Source organism: Pelecanus crispus, chromosome 3 (assembly GCF_030463565.1).
Source record: "Pelecanus crispus isolate bPelCri1 chromosome 3, bPelCri1.pri, whole genome shotgun sequence".
Taxonomy (NCBI): domain Eukaryota; kingdom Metazoa; phylum Chordata; class Aves; order Pelecaniformes; family Pelecanidae; genus Pelecanus; species Pelecanus crispus.
In genome coordinates this window covers 87,071,977-87,090,740 of record NC_134645.1, presented here as the reverse complement: position 1 = coordinate 87,090,740, position 18,764 = coordinate 87,071,977, and the positions used below count along the sequence as shown (strand labels likewise).

Below are 18,764 nucleotides of genomic sequence, written 5' to 3'. Positions count from 1 at the left end.
AAGAAGTGCTTTATTAGACAAAATTCCCAGGAGAAGTCAGAGGTGAATCCCTATTTTGCTTAATGCCTCCACTGGTAGCAAGAAGTGGAAACTTTGAGCCTACGCACACATGCACATTCATTATACAACTGTGGGGTGAACAGAGTGCTTCCTTTTTTAAGGAGCTAAAAATAAAGAAGTTCTCACTACCAAACAAAGCATGGAAACTCAAAGATGCCTTCAGAGAGCAACATGCTACTTTTATAATCCATTTCTAATGCCTCTATGGGGAGAACATACGCTAGTCTCATTTGGTCTCAAACCCTTAGGTGCAAGAAAACTTCCACAGTTACCAAATGTAGGAGGAATGAGATGGAAAGGATGGGGAGAAAGGAAATGCTCTTCAGACTCCTGAGAAGTTGATTATTAGTTCATCAGAGCGCAAAACAAGGCAGGACTTCTCTGCCTCTTGGAGAGAGGAGTCCCAGACCAGTTAATGAAAAAAGAAAGCTTGTCCAGTTTATCTGGCCAAAGTATCTCATTCACCGCATCCAAGAGTCTTAAATATTGGGATGAAAGCAGTACAAAAAACTTAAGAGGTGTGCAGAGATGTATTGAAAGCAAACAAGCAGCTCACCTTGTAGCTCATTAACCAACACCATGCATTTCAACACAGCCGGGAGAACTAAGTCAATGTCACATAGTTCAGTGCTCTGCGTTCTCTGAAGTACCTCAAGAATGAAAGCAAGAACTGAGGCCAAGCGAGGAGGTGGAGCGTTACCTTTGAACTGCAGGTAGTTTTCACTGGGAAGACAAAGCAAACCAAAATAGTCTATAATTTGTTTTTTTCCATTCAATGCAAGCGCCACACACCTTAAAATAACTTCGTGATATTTCAGCAGGAGGCCTATTACATAGATTTCTACCTTTATCTAGGCTCAACTAATGGCTTCTATTTGTCTTAGTCTTAGAAAAGACTCCCAATTTATCAGAAGACAGTGATGCCTTTTGACGCTTCTGTTGAGGGAAGTGAGAAATAGCAGCTACCATAGTTAAAAAGCCAAGTGTGACTATAAAAGTTAAAATATAGAAGCAGCTTCATAAAATAACCCAAAAAGTGGGGGAATCAAGATTCTAAGACCCTAAACCAACATCCAAAACACAACTGTTGTTCAATTACTTTATTTAGCTTTATGTGCTTTTGTCAACTCACAACCCAACTTGTGATAACACCTCTTCTGCTATACCGGTACTGTTATTTTATTTTTGTCAATGGTATGTTGTAACGGGACAGCAAAATGTCTGCTTTTGCTCAGTCACAATTAACACAGTCATGTCCAGTATAAAATTTGTCACAAAGATAAAAGGTGACCTGTTAATCTGCAACAAGAGCAAATTTTGACATCACACACACTGAACATTCCAATTTGAACGGAAATCTGAACTGAAATCTGTTCTATTTTTCTGCAAAAGGATACAAAAATCTGAACTACTGTTAATTTGACATTAGAAATGACTACCAAAATCTGAAGACAGTAAGTTTAAATTGAAGCATTCAGTACAGAAAAGTGCAGGTAAAAAGAACACAGCATTTATTCATCAGTTAGCAAGAGCACTCTCAAAAGCTGCAAAATAACTTTTTAGATTTTTAATATTAGGTACCATGAGCTACCCAGAAAACACATGCATGTTTACTAAGCAATGCATCAATTAAAATCCTTGTTTAAAAAACTTAGTAAGGCATGTTTCTACAGCTTTCAAATGAAACCTGACTTTCAGAGATCTGAGTATTTCATTGTATAGCTTCAGAGCACTGGTATAACTTGGCAAATGAAAGTTGTAACACTTCACTTCTATATTCCTTGTATCGCGTGGTCTTACTTTAATATTAGCAACTCTGAAATCTTCTATGCCATTAATTTACAATGAAAATTTCACGCTAATTTTTTTTTTGTGGGTGCTCTTCCACTAAAATGGTTCTCTGACCTGAATAATACACGCCTGATCACGTGGTTCAATTTCCTCTGTGCAGCAACAAGATATGCACTAGCTTTCATACGTCAAAATGGCTAGCGAACTCTGTACGTATTTATGTATAAATCTACTGACTGCCTCCTGACGACCTAACAGTTTGTAAATCAGACTGCTGCTCAGTTCTAAGATATTCTTCCCAGATCACTAAGGAACATTTCATGTCTTACAAGTCACCAAGTGCCACTACACTTTCAGAACTTACTTTCCACTGTCAATCTTAAAATTCACACATGCATGCACGCATTCACAAATAACTTTAAGATGATAAAGTTTGAGTATTCCTAAGTTAAAAACATGTCAGAAATAAGACTATGAAATCTTAATTCACTCCTTCAATATGTGACAATACAGGCTTTACTTACAGGATTGCCTATAATATTTACCTAAGATCAACACTAAAATTCTCCTAAACAACATGCATACACACTCTTTAACACAGAAAAACACAAGTACCTTGGATATAAGCAATCACCTTATATTTGAGGGAGTTTAATTCCCCTCCCAACACAGACAAAAAGTACAGATTGTTCCCTATTCTGCAGTACATAAAAGAAAGCTTTGGCCTTTCAGCAGCAGAGACCCAGCATTTATAGCTGTTGTTGACACCGTGAAAATAGCAACAGCACAGTGAACAAATGCTCTCTCCTTGCCTCTATGTCTCCCTCTTCCCACACCCCAAATTCTCCATTTCCCCTGGGTAGTTGGTACACCTATGTATACCCTGACACTTATAGAGCAATGAGGCCTCCCATGCACAGGTAACTGTGGCAACTATAAGCACTACAACTCTATGACCCTAAGTACAGCCTGAGACACAAAGCTATGATGATGTACACTGGAGTGTAATTTTTCTAGAAGAATCCTTGCTTTTCATGTGGCCCCATGCGATATTTTTTCTTATAGTCTAGGACCTTTTTCCTCAATCACTCTCACAAGTCTCCAGATCTTCCCAATTTTACTCTCCTGACGTACACACGTTGTCCTTCATTTGCTCCCTGCCCAGCCACTTACAGGCTCTTCCCACAGCCAAACTATCAGTCAACTGAGAAGAAAACAGTAGCATTCCCTTTCTCATCACCTATTTGTGAAATCTGAATATGTGATGGATTTTACTTCACTGGTTCTTACTTTATGACATGCAGAGTGGTCTTCCGCAGACGAAGCATCTGGGGGGCTGTAATGGAACTGCATAAAGCAGTCAGCATAGGATGCTGTCCAGCTCCAAGTGCAGTCGGAGAAGAAGGGAGAAATCGTCCAAAATACTGTTGAATAATGCTCCCAAGCAGTTGATTTAAATAGGCACCCTGTGTTTGGGACTGACAACATATAAAGGACAGGCCCTGTAGAATAAAATTTTAGAAAGTGAGAAGTTGAATAGATTTTTAACAATACTTTTAAACAAATCTTTAACAACTGTAGGCTAAATACTCACTACACGCTGTGTAAACTGCTGCACACAGAGTAACTACTGCATGACAAATAAGCATCAGTAATTTGCTGCAGATATGACGGTCTACAAATGAAGACAAAGCCAGGGCAAGGCTTGCAAAGGAGACAAAAATCTTTTATTAGACTAATTAATATATTGGAAGATAAGCTTTGGGACATGCAAGCTCCCCTTCAAATCTGAAATAAAACCTTGGCATTTCAGACCTGAGAAAGTGTTTCTGTGCCCAAGAACTCCTCATTTCTTTTTCAACTCTGTACATGGTCTAACAAAGTATATTCGTCTGGTAAGATTTATGAAGGGAGAGAGTGAACAAATTAGGGTAAATTAGGCACCATTCATAAAGATTTAGATTTTTTAAAAATCTGTTTAAGGTAAGGCTAAAACCACTGTAAATTATCCAATATAAGCTATATTGATCCAGAGAAAAATCTATAATGAAAGTACTTGCCCAGAAAGTGCCTATCTGAACTACCCGCAGTTATACAACATATGCATGGTACATCTCTGAAAAAAAGAGTATTCTTCTTACTCATACAAGTTGTTGTGAGAGAAAGTTAGAGTTGCCTTCCCCTTCCTTTGATTACTGAAAGGAAGAAGAACAAATCACTAATGGAAAAGAAAAAAAAAAGTCCAGTGATCTATCACAAGGATCACAATCAGCAGAACAAACAGAAGCCTCTTGAGAATTCAGAGTTTTCACAATAGCTTTGTCCAACAAGAATAATGATGTAAAAGAAGTTCAAGCACAGAGCTCCCTAGACAGCAGCTTCAACAGTACTTCGGACTTCCACTAGCATTGCAATCCAGGCTCCCGTTTTGGTAGGAAGAGTATCTGCCTGAATATTGATGGTTGCTACTGCCCCTAATATATAAATTAATACTTCCAGACAGCTTTTCTTCCCCAGCTACTGACAAAGAGTATTTCTGTTGCTTTTCACATAGGAGTCCCTCCCCAAAAAGATTTTCATCTGTAGCTGTCTGTGTGAACATGACAGAACAATTCTTTCAGAAAAAAAGCAGGCTGAGACATAGCTGAAGGTTGTCTTGGCACCTTCTTGAAATGGGGAGTTCCCACAGTAAGCAAACACAGGAAACATGAGATTTCAAGAAATAAGGTGCTTCAGGACCTGCCTGAAGACTTGCTGTAGGTGGTTCGCTTGAACACAGACATGTTCAGTTAGGGTTTAACTTCACATACTTCTCGAGCTCCTTGGTAATTTTGGTAAGTCCCAATGATAAAAAACATGTTTTCTGAACTGGGGGCTTTGATAAACAGCTCAGATTCTCTCCTCCTTTTGTGTACATACAGCAAAATTTTTAGGAAAAAGCAGCTGCTGCTGTATCAGAATTCTTAAAAACACTGTGGCAAGTAGCAGACTCAGAGAGACTGTTACAGATGACAAGATGATTTAGTACGTAAGCTTGAGTGTTTGGTGTTTCAATCCCATGTTGCAGCAGGCATAAAGAAGAGTTCCCTGTGCTTTCTGTAGTACAACTCTTACAAAAAGACAGAAAATATTCCATAATCCCAAAATAGGAGCTGACACTCTTAAGACTCTAGACTGTTTTAACACTACAAAAAAAAAATCTGTGAGGAAGTGTATTAATCTGATAAAAGGGACACAAATAACATCACAACCTTACAGAGGACACCTGTAGGAATATGTGAAGAACGTAACACCTGTGAAGAACTAACAATAACAATTACTAAAATGAGACAGTTCTTCAAACTGAGGAGCAACAAATGCTTCATAGTATCAAGAAAAGGAGGAAGAAATCAGTTATTATTAAACAATGAGTTACTGTTTTTAAGAAATGATCCTAAAGGTACTTAATAGGTGCAATAAAAAGCAGAAAATATTAGAGTTTAGATATCTGAAGGAACACTGACTAATTTTTTGCAGATTTTCTAATAGTTTCATTTGAAGATGGGTCAACAAACCTAGCCTGATCCTTCACAAAAGCATTTTCATTTTTTGAGTTGAAGTAAACTGATTCTAATTTTTTGGGGTGTGGGATGGGGAGAGATGTAATCTGAAAAAGGAGAAAAGGATTAAATAAAAAAACCCAACACCCTGTCAAGAGCATTACTGAAATATACTCTTCTTGACTAGAGAGGAAAAAGAGGACGTTAACTAGTGATTTTTTTTCCTTAGTTATCTGATGAGGATAGAGAGAGTTCTTAAAACCCTGCAAGGAGAGCTGCTAACTAAAGAGGTATTTAAAAACACGGAAAACGCCTTTTTTCTGTAACCTAATTTTTTTTTAGAAAGAATTCTAGGTTCCTTTTTGGTGGGTCAGGCAGAGATCTAGTCTCTCAAAAAAGGTGTAATTTTTAAAACCACGTAGTAATACCAAAATTCTCTCTTCAATAAGGAGGATCCTCATCATTTTTCCTAATGAAAATTACAAGATTAGCAGCAATGGTTTCCAAGATACAAATTCTTTCTTCCAGTGAGTCGACAGTGAGAAAAAATCACCTTCCATTTTTTTGGGAGCCAGAAAAACACCCCCAAACAAAAACCCCTTCTCTTCCACATAGTAGAAAAATCCATGAAGCAGTCCTCACATGTGAAGAGCACATCTAGAGCATCAAAGCTCTTCAGGGAAGAACAGTCACACCTTTGACCCTGATACTTCTACTGTTCCCTAAAAGTTTCCAGAGAAAAACTTGGATTTCTCTTTTGGACATGAAGGCCCATTTACTTGAGCTCAACACTGTGTTCTTTATTTTGGACTCTTTTTTCTTGCATAAGTGCAGAGAGCAACAGACCTGCACATGGACTGACAACACCATATCCCAAGTGGCACAAGGGATAAATTACCAACACTGCACAGTAGCTGCAAATCTCTCAGCACAATGGCAAAATATCCTAGGCAGCGCTGGCCAAGGATGTGATTACAAGGGAATCACATAGAACTCTCTTCTTTTAAATCCTACCAGTAATTAACAGATGAAGGAAGCTACTGTTCATATGAGAGAGAAAAGAAACACATGCTACTGGACTGCAATTCTGGACCAGAGATCTGAAATCAATCACCTCAGACCCCTAGGACAATCCCTATAAAGCAGATGGACTTCAAAGGGTTGATAGAGCCACCCTCTTTTTCTTAACTATGTTCTTTAGCCATCTTCTGAGGTTAAAAAAAAAAAAACAAACAACAAAAAACCAAAGACGTTTTAAGGGGAGCAGAGGGGCATGACAACATCTGCTCCTCATTTTAGTAGAAAGGCAACTGATTCCTGCACGTGTTCACTGCAGGAACCTTTTGTGGCCAGAGCTGCCTCTTTCTTCTGATTTATCCATATATCTGTAAATCACCTGTGGAGAGCGAAGAACCGATTAGTATGGATTACTGGCACTATTCACTGCAGAAATGCCAAGCTACCTAATGATGACTTATAATATCAGTCCTGCTGTTGGAATAAATCTGCTGTTCACCAATTAATGTTGTACAATTCCTATTAAACACATACTATAATTCACAAAATGTATTAATAAGCTTGCTCAAATATCGGACCACAGATGTGGCTCACAGGAGGGCTTATAAGGTCTGATCTCTGGCAAATGCTGAGCCTGCACAAGCCCATTAAAATCACTGGAAAATGTATGTGCCAAGCACTACTTAGAATTAAGCTCTTTCACCACTCTCCTGTATTTAGATAGAAATCAACCATCTTCGGCGTTTGGACAGGATTAACGCTCATAAATCAAGCAGGGTATCTTACCTTTCCCATCATTATGTATATTATGCTTATTCCATGCACCTACGCGGTGTTCTGCAAGATATATTGTATTGGGTTTGCGTGGCAAGGTTTTGGTAGTGGGGGGGGCTACAGGGGTAGCTTCTGTGAGAAGCTGCTAGAAGCTTCTCCTATGTCTGATAGAGCCAATGCCAGCTGGCTGCCAAGGCTGAGCCAATCAGCGATGGTGGCAGCACCTCTGTGATAACGTATTTAAGAAGGGGAAAAAAACCCCAAAGGGACACAAAAAAACTGCAGCTGGAGTGAGGAGTGAGAATATGTGAGAGGAACGACTGCAGACACCAAGGTCAGTGAAGAAGGATGGGGAGGAGGTGGTCCAGGCACCGGAGCAGAGATTCCCCTGCAGCCCCTGGTGAAGCCCATGGTGAGGCAGCTGTGCCCCTGCAGCCCAGGGAGGTCCATGGTGGAGCAGATATCCACCTGCAGCCCAGGGAGGACCCCACGCTGGAGCAGGTGGATGTGCCTGAAGGAGGCTGTGACCCCATGGGAAGCCCGTGCTGGAGCAGGCTCCTGGCAGGACCTGTGGACCCATGGAGAGAGGAGCCCACGCTGGAGCAGGTTTGCTGGCAGCACCTGTGACCCCGTGGGGGACCCACGCTGGAGCAGTCTGCTCCTGAAGGGCTGCACCCCATGGAAGGGACACACGCTGGAGCAGTTCATGAAGAACTGTAGCCCGTGGGAAGGACCCACATTGGAGAAGTTCATGGAGGACTGTCTCCCCTGAGAGGGACCCCATGCTGGAGCAGGGGAAGAGTGTGAGGAGTCCTCCCCTGAGGAGGAGGGAGCAGCAGAGACAAGGTGTGGTGAACGGACTGAAACCCCCATTCCCTGTCACTCTGTGCTGCTCAGGGGGAGGAGGTAGAGAAAATCGGGAGTAAAGTTGAAGATGGGAAGAAGGGAGGGGTGGGGGAAAGGTGTTTTAAGGTTTAGTTTTTATTTCTCATTATCCTACTCTGATTAGAATGGTAATAAATCAAACTGATTTTCCCCAAGTCAAGGCTGTTTTGCCCATGATGGTAATTGCTGAGTGACCTCTCCCTGTCCTTATCTCGACCCACGAGCTTTTTCATTATATTTTATCTCCCCTGTCCAGTTGAGAAGGGGAGTGATAGAGAGGCTTTGGTGGGCACTTGGCATCCAGCCAGGGTCAACGGACCACATATATTGGAGAAGAAATACTAGTTTAAATGTAAGTTCTGTACGCTGCTTCAGTTCTTTCCCATATTATTGGTAAATGCATACCAAAATTCCTCCAAATCATTCTCCAAGAAATCCATCCAAGAGCAATCTCAACTGTTCTCAAATTTCCTGTGGTAAGCTTCAGCAATCCACTATCACACAAATCAACTCCACTTCTGTTTACAATGTTAGATTTTACATGCCTCAGTATCTCATAATTAAGAACAGTCCCATAAAATTGTAACTGTTCATTCATGTTCTTCATGCTTTACTTTCTGAAGTCCATCATTCAAACAACTCTGAAAACAATTTTGATATTGTATCCCAACAAAACCTTTCTTAGGTCAAATATTATCAAAACAGATGATGCACAACGAAAGAAATAATATCCTGACAGTAACCCTTTAGGTAAGAAAAAAAAAAATTACTAGTTTAAAAGTTGCTAGAGCTAAGGTATTTTGACAAGGCAGAATCAGTGACTGAGCTTGAAGGAAACTTCTTGATAAGTTCAATGTATAGCGGAGAACAGATCAGTTCCTAATAACTGTCAAAAGGCACAGCTGCATAGCCCAAATTTATATAGACAGTAAACATAAACATAACAAGTAAATACAGTCAGTCTAATTTGAGGAGAGAGATATGCAACATCTAGTCTTAATTAGCACATTTGACAATTATTTGTGCTTGTGTAAAACTAAACAAAGCCTGTAATTTTGATCTACTAAAAATAAACATGTAGGTTTGGGGGGGCAGTGAGGGAGAGTGAAATATGATCAACGGTTATGATGAACTGTGAACTATGCTTGGGTATAGAAGAACGAGCTTCGTATGTTGTCCTAAAAGATGAAAAATTGGCCTCCACCATTTTAGGGTGACGAACAAAGGTGATGCCCTTTCTTAGTACAGCAGTGACAACGACACTGTTCTTGTTTTTAAGCCTGCTGCCCAAGTTGTGTGGCCAGTTGCATTACCATTACACAGGGTATGTGACCGTTTGGGGAATCTTTTTCTATACAATTCAGAAATTCTATAGGATTTCATAAGATTGCTGCATCAATGAATGTGTGAAATTAATTACCTGCTACTAAGACTGATTTCAAATCCTTTTCAAAACCCACATAAAAGGATCAAATAAACCACATTAAGATTAGTTGTTAAAAGCTCTGGAAAGAGGGAAGATTCGCAAACCATTGCTTGCAAACTAATACGTTTTCTGAGATCTAAGAAGGTTTTTTAGACAAAGGAGGAGGAGCCCACGCTGAAGGAGCTGCAGAAGGAGAATTCAGAACAAAAAAAAGAAGAGAAGATTGAGATGGAGCTTGGAACTTTTCAGAAGACTGGAAAAAAAGAAAAAAAGAAAAGACTTGAAAAGACCTCTGAGTAGAAATGCTACTCAAGGGCTTTTATGCTTTAACTATGAATAAAGAATTTGCATGTATAAGAAGATATTTTGCATGGTCTCCAAATTCCTGTTTCTTTATTTTCATGTAACTGCCAAAGGATTAAGTTGTAAGCTAGAGTATTAACAGGGACAGATCTATGGAACAATGTTTGTCTAACATTAGGGTGAATTAAGGTTCCTGCACTAAAATACCACTGCTCCACCTCCAGGAATGGGCACCAGACATAGGGCAGCCACCCAAGGAGAGTCTGATCACACATTTCACCAGCAGCTTAAGTTAGTCAAGGTGCAGTTATTTCCAGAGGATGCTGTTTCTCTGTCTTTCCTCCCACCATGTTTACACGCTTTCCTTCCCACATACACTGTTTTATCACTTTTCCGATATGCCCGTTTGGGGTTGGAGGGGGTGGGGGTGGGTTGACTGGTTGGTTGGTTGTTTTGTGGGGCTAGTTACTAGTTGAATCGGCTCACAAATCATCCCATATTCACAGAATCATTAAAGCAAATTAAATGGGAATGCACATCGGTGTGAAAGGGAATGAATTTAGCCTTAAGCCAACTTGCCTTAAGCCAACTGTGAAACAGTAACCTGAGAAGTCAGGGAGTGCCTAGAATCCATTCGATCTCAAAGGAGCTCAGAAGCAGTCCTAAGAGAATAGGGTTTTTGAAACTGATATTGAAACATGTTCATTTTGACTTGATCGTAAATTGGCATTTTTCCACTTTCCCGAATAAAGGGGAAGGAAGTATTTTGGAATGAATGAAGCAGTTTGAAGCACTTAAAAATGTTGGAACTTTGTAAATATAAACAATTAATAAAATGTAGAAGTTCTATATTGACATAGGAAAAACAAGTCTCCTCTTTGTCTTCTCTCCCCAGAACTGATTGTCAAATTAAAGAATTACTGGTTTTCTAGAAGCAGCATTTGTCTAAAATAAACTATTTGGTCAATAAGATCATCTAGCTTAGCCGGAAAGCACATGGACTGCGCAGCAGACTGCTGAAGAGTATGACAGTGAGGTCAGGAAGTCAGAGACCGACAAAGAAAACAGGAAACAAGGGTCCACAACACTTGGACTTCAAAACCAACTTGAGTGGCTTCATCTTAAAACTACATCCGTATGTGCAGACTACAGAGAAACGCTACTCTCTGACTAAAATACTAAATTAGACAGCAGACAGTCACACTCTGTGGTAATATCAGTGTCCAGATGGTCCTACATGTATATAGCTTCTGAAAATACCTACAGAGCAGCAAAGCAAGTCATATTCTGCACATCATTATATAATCATATTCACTTCCATACGACATGCCATCGATCACAATGCAACTTGTGAAAGGAATAAATTTGAGGGATATTTACAATGTCACCACTGCATTGTTTCACAATACAATCCTGTAAAGTAATCAGTTAAGACTGCAATCAAAATGAAGACTAAGAGGAAAGGGAAAAAAGCAAGCAAAAAAGACCCAAGGATTTACAAAGACAACCATGTCAACTTATTTAATTTTAAAATATATTCTTTTCTCTTCCTCACCTGCAGGAATTTGTCTCTTTCTACAGCATCGACAAGCCTTACAGAGTTTCAAGAATAAAGCTGAGGGAAGAACAGGAGGAATAACCGGCAAGAAGGCTTTAGTCATGTAAGTGTAAGCAGCAGGAATTTGATTCAGCAAAACACATTCTCAAACTATTAAGATAAAACAGTGCCATCATATGCATAGGATTGTCTTTTGTTCCTAAGAGCAATGAAAAAAAAGAGTAGCTCATCTTTAATTACCTACAGTTAGCCAAGTCAAGGATGATTTAAAACATTTGTTTGCTCAGTCATCTCAAGTGTCTTGCTACATATTACGATTATTTGATCCACTGTTTCAGAAATCTCTCACATCAGAGACCAGCGTAAACAGCAGGTTGGCTAAAAGCTTCTCTATATACAGCGATCAGACTAGCAGCTCTGGAGCGTACCACAGCATAGCTGCACGCAATGAGAGGAAAGCCAATGGGGTGGCATTTTTCCTTCAACTTCTACAAGAAAAAAACCTCCTCTTGCTGCTTCTTTAAATTCAGTCAATGCTGGTTTTGATTAGGGAAAAAGAAAACATCCTCTGCAACATGAATCTTTTCCTGAAGGTATGTTTGTCTGCTGATAATTGAGTTCAGATATTTACCTGAAGATAAAGAGGTAGGCTTTCCTGAATGGCAGACAGCAAAGCCACAGGCAGCTCTTTGTCCTGCTGGAGCACAGAGTGTGGCAGCAGCAAGCAATCCACGATGCGGAACAGGAGTTGCTGAGCTTTGGAAGTAGCCAGTATCGGTGCCCAGAACTTTACCAGACTTCCTGTTGGGGGGGGGTGTGAAATCAAGAAATCCTGAAGCAATTTACACTCGGGGGGGGGGGGGGGGGTGGGGGTGGGGGTGGGGGGTGTGTGGGAGGAATTAAGAAAGCCTAAAGAGGCAATTATATTAAAATAGATAATCCAAGAGTAGCAACAGCAACTGAAATGTCTCACTCCCGTGTAACTCATTCCATGGTATCCCCTTAGAAAAAACCCAGTCAAGATGACTCAAAGTCCATTTACAGTTCAGCAAAATGAAAGTACCAAATTGATTCAATATAAGTTTTTAGGCAAGTGAAGCTTCTTTAGCAAAAGTACAGTAATGCTAAAGAAAGGACAATCTCTCGCATCCCTGCAGAAAAATTAACTAAACTTGATACATAACTCTGTTGCAATCAGCACACATGCACTTACCTTACTATCTGCATTCATGACATTTTACAGAGAGACACTGCCTTTGCCTTCCCTTCAGATTTATCTAACAGCACTGTGGCCACATCAGCAGCTACTCATGCAGCAATTCAATGTCAGGAAAAACACTAAATGTCTTTCAAATTGTATTTAATGCATCTAATTCAGCAGATTAAAAAGAATGAGGGGCAGCCAACTCCATTAAACCAGCACAGTCTCTCCAGATCTTTGTGGGCTCTCAGTTCACAAAATGAGAGCCTCAGAGAACATCTTTCTTGTTTTCAACCCATTAACGTATCACTTGTGCAGCTTTGAGCCAGTTTTAAGATCTTCCTTTTGAGTTACAGGAAAAAAAAAAATAGTAAAAAAGGTGTTGATGTGTAAATACTCTAACTTTGAGAAACATCTTTCTTGCAGGTGAGGTGTAATTTTTCTTGAGAAAATATCTCTATACTCCTGGGTGTTAATACTCAAAATACAGATTAAATAAAACAAGATTCCTATGTAGTAGTTCCCACAGACATTCTTAACTTTTTGTTTAATTAGAAACAAGAAAAAGTTTGCTGGGTTGAAAAAACAGGACTATCCAAAGAAAATATGTTTAAGACTTTGAAAATAATGAAAGATCAAAAGTAGGCTGTTATAAGATATTATTAATCTATAAAAGTCATCCATTATAATCTCTAAAACCAACGCAAAACAACATTAATCTTGTGGAGTGAAAGAAAACACAATGATCAATCATAGAGAAAGAGAACAATCACTTAACAATACTTCTAATAATGTTGTCTAAGCTTCCTGTTTTGAAAGAAACATGCTCATTCTGGCTAAAAGTACTCCTTCTATCATCACTGCTGTGATGTATGGGACAGTAGAAGACACAATCGGACCACAGACAGGAGGTGTTTAAGATTTGTTAAGTTTCTTGCTTTGTCCCTATAATTTAACAAGCCCACAGAATGTGAAGAAGTGATTGCAATACACTTAAATATTTTTTCTTTTAAACCTTTTTTATGTTTCCGTAACTAAAAAGAAAGGACAATTTCTCACACACGACAGCATGACTGAAGATTAATCATTTCCTGCTGCAAAGAACAGAAAAGAAAATACCAATCCAAAATTACTTTACAAGGCTCCAGCGCAACATCTGGATATCTAAAAACATTTAATTTGACAGACATCTTACATAACAAAATACGCAGATCTTGCAATAGAAAAGTAAAGTATTTTACAAAATTCGTATTCCATTACATTTGGTGCACTTTCTGCATCCTGGTCACACTTTTCACTGTAGTCCCTATAATCACGATGTACACTGTATGTACATGCAAATCATCACCTCTGTCTTTAAGAGACATAAGGTTTACCCTATTTTTAAAGGTAAGTGGGTCAGACTGGCACATTCATTCACAATAAACAGCACTTTTCCACAGTGGTTCTACACTTTCATGAACAAATACTAGAATTTGAGCTTTAATAAAGCAAAGAGTATATGTAAAGTTCTAAAAGGAAGCAAGTGACATTCCTAAGCCAACCTGTCCACTGTCATAACTCCAGTAAATACAATATAGCATGTCATAACACTGCTTCACTGGCTTGTCATTGTTTCTGGTTTTGTTTAGGTAAAACAGGTGGTTTTCAGTGGTAAAAGACATGAAAACATCTTACTTCTGAAAACAGTGATTTGCAGGGGTAATTAAAAAAAAAAAACAAAAACCCAAACCAAACCAAAAACACAAGCAGGTTAGGCAGCAGGATAAAAACCAAAGAAAAACAATGGAAAAAAATTAAATATCTAACTGTAACATCTTGGTGACTTTGCTTTTTTAAGCCATTAAGATGGACAGTAGAGAGGAAAAAAAAAAGTATTAAAAATCACATTTTCCTGATTCCTTATATTTATTTCCTAAAAGAAAAGAGGTTGCAAAATGATTACCTATGATCCAATATGTAAGCTGCAGACCTTCTGGAGGTCCTTTTGCCTTCAGATAAGGTTTTACATACTTTAATACATCACCTAAATACTCCAGAGTCTTTGCTACCATGGCAGATTTCTCAGCAAGTGTCTGAAGGCCACTGTAAGTTCTACCAACAGCCTGAGAAAACAGAAACATTGAAATAAACAAACTTACTCTTACCAGGTTTGTGTAATTTCTTTTTGTACACCAAACAAAATCTGATACATAATTCCTTTTCCCTGAATTGTGCTATGAAGCTAACAGAAATGTACAGTACCTTAATGAATTGGACAAGAGCATTTTTAGGGTTTTGCTTTAAAACTGACTCTTCAACATGAGCCTTTGAAAGAATGTTTTCTACTTCTGAGAGTTTAAAAATCAGTCTTGTCATTTCAGTCAGCTGCTCCATATAGGCTTTCCCTGTTTGTTACAAGAGAGCACAGCAGTAAATACAGTATACAGTTATGCTTTTTGATTTACTTTAGTCCCAAAATCATAAAATGAAACATGATTTTAAAATGTCTAAAATACAAGGATTCTGCAACCGACTGCATCTCTCTAGACAAAGAATGTGTGTCTAAACCAGTTATGTTTCTAATACAGATATATGAGAATGAAGAGTGTTAAGTATGGATAACCAAGTCTTTCATTTTACTTATGGTTTTCTTCAAAATCTACAAAATGTGCATGAAAAATAGTTGCTAGAAGATGTATTCTACAAATAATTAGAATTGCAGTGTTTTATAGAAGAAGTGATGAAGTATTGCTCTAAGAAAGCAAATATCCAATATAGAAAAAGGAAGAGTTACTTGCAACTGGATTTTTTTCCTTTTTTTCTTTTAGGGCATTCACAGCATGATTTCTGACTATTTACTTCAGATTTTCACTTTTTTCAGAGCAGTTTCTCCATGGGGGAAAAATAGCTTGTCTCCTTGGGAGCAAGTTTTTGTTCTTTGCTTCCAAGGAAACAAGGTCTTTTATCTTTGTTTGTGATAAATTTGTCATATGCAGAGCAGGCAAACTATCAATAAATAGCACAAGCAGCGTAAAGAAACACATTTTGTAATTAGGTAAAAGTAAAGGAATACAAACAAAAATACATTTTATAATTAGCTGAAAATGTTTGCCAGTTTTGCAATATAGAATCATTACTGCAAACATTAGGGAAATGTGAACACTTACCAACTGTTCGCTCAGCATCTGTCTTGGCCAGCATACCAGTCGGTTGATCTATGAACATTTGCAAAATGCATCGAAACCAAGAACGTACTGTCAAAGCTTCATAGGATGTGTATCCCATACTTGAAAAAGCTTCACACAGTGCACTGCATAGGTAGAAGAGGAAGAAAAAGGTAGAGAGATCTAATAAAAGTATATAAAAAGGTGGCAGTGTCTCATTTGGCTGTAGACATATAGAAACAGCGCACAGAAATTAGAAATAAAGTGACAGAAAGGCCAACTGGCATTTCTTTTGTGTACTCTACAGACTTTGCTCACAATACCCTGATGCCGAAACAGAGAACATGATCAATTTGGTAATGCCACATGTGGTAGTATAAAAGCATATATACACTTACACATACGTTTTTGCTACATAAAACAAAGCAGAGGGAGAAAAACTCACACAATGGGAAATGCCTTATTCAACAATGGATAATTTGACAGTACTATCGAAATTGCCGATGTACAATGCTGGGAATAGTTTATCTGAATCAGCCTGGAACTTCATATTGACACTGCTTAAGCTACCCCAGCCTTTCATATAAGGCTAGCTCAGGTGCCCCACACTACTCTGAAGTCTGCTCAGTCCTAGCTACATAAAAGATGGGGAAGGTCTGCTTTACCAAATGAAGATATGTCATGTTAAAAACAGATCAAACAGGGAAACATAAAAAGGCAGCTTGGAGATAACACAGGAAACCACTATACTTGATGTACCCTTACAAACGTATGTATACACACACAAGTCTATACGTTCACACACAGAGAGCAAACTTGCTGTACATACTTGCAATCAAACACTCACTGCTGTTCTACCAGCCAGGTGGCAGGCCAGAGTCAGTGGCACCATCAACACACAGTGCACAATCCCTCTAGTCTCCTGTTCAGTATTCCCGAAGTTTTACTTGCCTTATCACTGCAACTAGCTGCTGTAGTCACTTTTTCCCAAGCATATTGGCCCGGCATCATTAATTCTGCAGAAACTCCTTGCTAACGGACAGCGGGTCTGTTCTGTACCCTGTTTGCAATTCCTATAGGATGAACTCCGTGTGTGCTTCAGGTCAGTGAAATTTCTTGAAAATAGTTACACCTTTTTATTTGAGAGATTTCCTCCCTGGTCAGTCCTAGGTGCCTTGACTTTAATGAAAAATGCTTGTACTCTTTTCTTGATATATGTACATATAAATCTACTTATTTTCTACTGAATTTTTACTCATGCTTGCAACAGAAAGTCAACACAGGTCCAGATGGAAACCAAACTGGATTCTGTTTCTCCCTGAACAACATTAATAACAGGTTTTTTTCTATTTCATTTAGTTAAAACCAATGACAACTGTATATTTTGTCTGAACACCCCTGCTGAAGTACTATTGACAAAATAAATAAGGAGACCAAATGCAAGCAAATAAAATTTGAAAAATGATAATTCCAGTACCAAAAGAGAAAAAAACCAGCATGCCTATGGACTTAATGCTCCTTGCAGTAATGTACAAACAACAAAAAATTCCAGCCTTATGTAATCTGAATGTACACAGCTAGTCTACGTGGTCCCAAAGTCTCTCAAAAACATTTTCTGCTGTAGTCTCACTCTTGTTTCTGTTGCTTGCTGGTACATAGGCCACTTAAGCATCTTCCTAAAACTGGAGAGGAATATACTCCTAATCCTTAAGAAAGGAAAGAACAATAACTACCTGCTAGAAGCATGGCAAGTTGTCCTTTTAAATCAGTGAGCTTATACACATGCTCAAAATTAGTTTAAACAGGTTATACTGCTATCACGCACTACACAACATGGATCTGGAGAGGAACTTTCAGGCACTACTGCAAAAGAAATGACAAAGCTTATGCGCATGTTCCTAAGGGCACAGCTTGTCCATCAGAACCTTTATTATCGATATTGAAATAGCTGATATGCAGAATAAGCTTCAATCTTAAAGAGACCAGGCAGAGCTTGCAGGGTATATAAAAGCATCAGCAATGAAATAATCTTTTTACTTTCTAATGAGAATGTTTGATGTGAAAATTATCACAACACAGTTAACCATGAAGTCTTAAGATCCCAGCACTTAGATACGTTGATAACTTTTGCTCTACAACTGCCTAAGGTAATTAAGTACATGAAAATTGCTGTCTTATTAGCATACAATAAAATGACCGTGTTTAGAGCACGATACCTCTGCATAATTCTACCAAAAAAGTCTTAGCATAGGTACTCATTGTCCTTTCACAAGGAAATCTGAGCACCTTACAGCTCTGTTGATGAGGTAGGAACATACCTTTGCCTACTCTCACCTAGTTGGCCATGAGGCAACTGATAGGGGAAACGGGTAGTTCTCCTTGAGGCTGGGCAACTGCAACCCCAACAGCTTAGGGGCAAAAATATTTGCCTCTGTGTGAGTGCTTTCTCTCCCATGCTTCCAGCGGAGGGGAGGATTCAGAAAAGCAGAGAGTGAGAACATAGGAGAGAGAACCAGAAAGAGTGAGAACATACACACACGTAAGCAAAAGACAAATACCCATCACCACTCAACTACGCAGTCATGGCTTTTCCTGCTAGTTCTCTCAACATGGATCCATGAACCTAACATTTTCAGTTAGTCCATGGTACAACCTGCAAGAGGAGGGCAAGGTCCTCTCATTCCTGTCTAAGGCGGTACTTGGAAATAAAGGTGTGAATTCCCTCAGAGTGCAAGACCTACTTAACTTGAGTTTTCCAAATTCTTGCACAAGTGCTCTAACCTCTCAGCTAGTGTACACCAGGTAACTATCACCAATGCTAACTGCATTTTTAGATGACATTATGGCAACAGGGCTGTATGGGGGACTCACAATTAGCCACGTGTGTGTGTTCTGCACTTGCTAATGCAACCATGCTCCCAAACATTTGGGAACAGGAATGCTTCAGCCGTGGTTCCAAATACGGTAAATGTTACCTCAGATGGCATAGCAATGTATCTGTGGATACCTATATAACAGTATGTCAGGTGCTTAATGAATATTGCTAATGAATACTTAAGTAACT

General features: G+C 39.0%; 1 protein-coding gene across 1 annotated transcript in view; it reads right to left on the bottom strand.

Annotated features, from left to right (window-relative positions):
• MMS22L (MMS22 like, DNA repair protein) overlaps positions 1–18,764 on the bottom strand; it is a 96,298-nt gene that overhangs the window by 4,642 nt on the left and 72,892 nt on the right. The window contains exons 16-21 of the mRNA XM_075708116.1: positions 15,704–15,846; positions 14,799–14,941; positions 14,500–14,659; positions 11,985–12,154; positions 3,142–3,353; positions 617–783 (exon numbers count right to left, since the gene is read on the bottom strand). Coding sequence (XP_075564231.1) covers positions 617–783; positions 3,142–3,353; positions 11,985–12,154; positions 14,500–14,659; positions 14,799–14,941; positions 15,704–15,846 — 995 coding nt within the window. The remainder of the gene's footprint in view (positions 1–616; positions 784–3,141; positions 3,354–11,984; positions 12,155–14,499; positions 14,660–14,798; positions 14,942–15,703; positions 15,847–18,764) is intronic.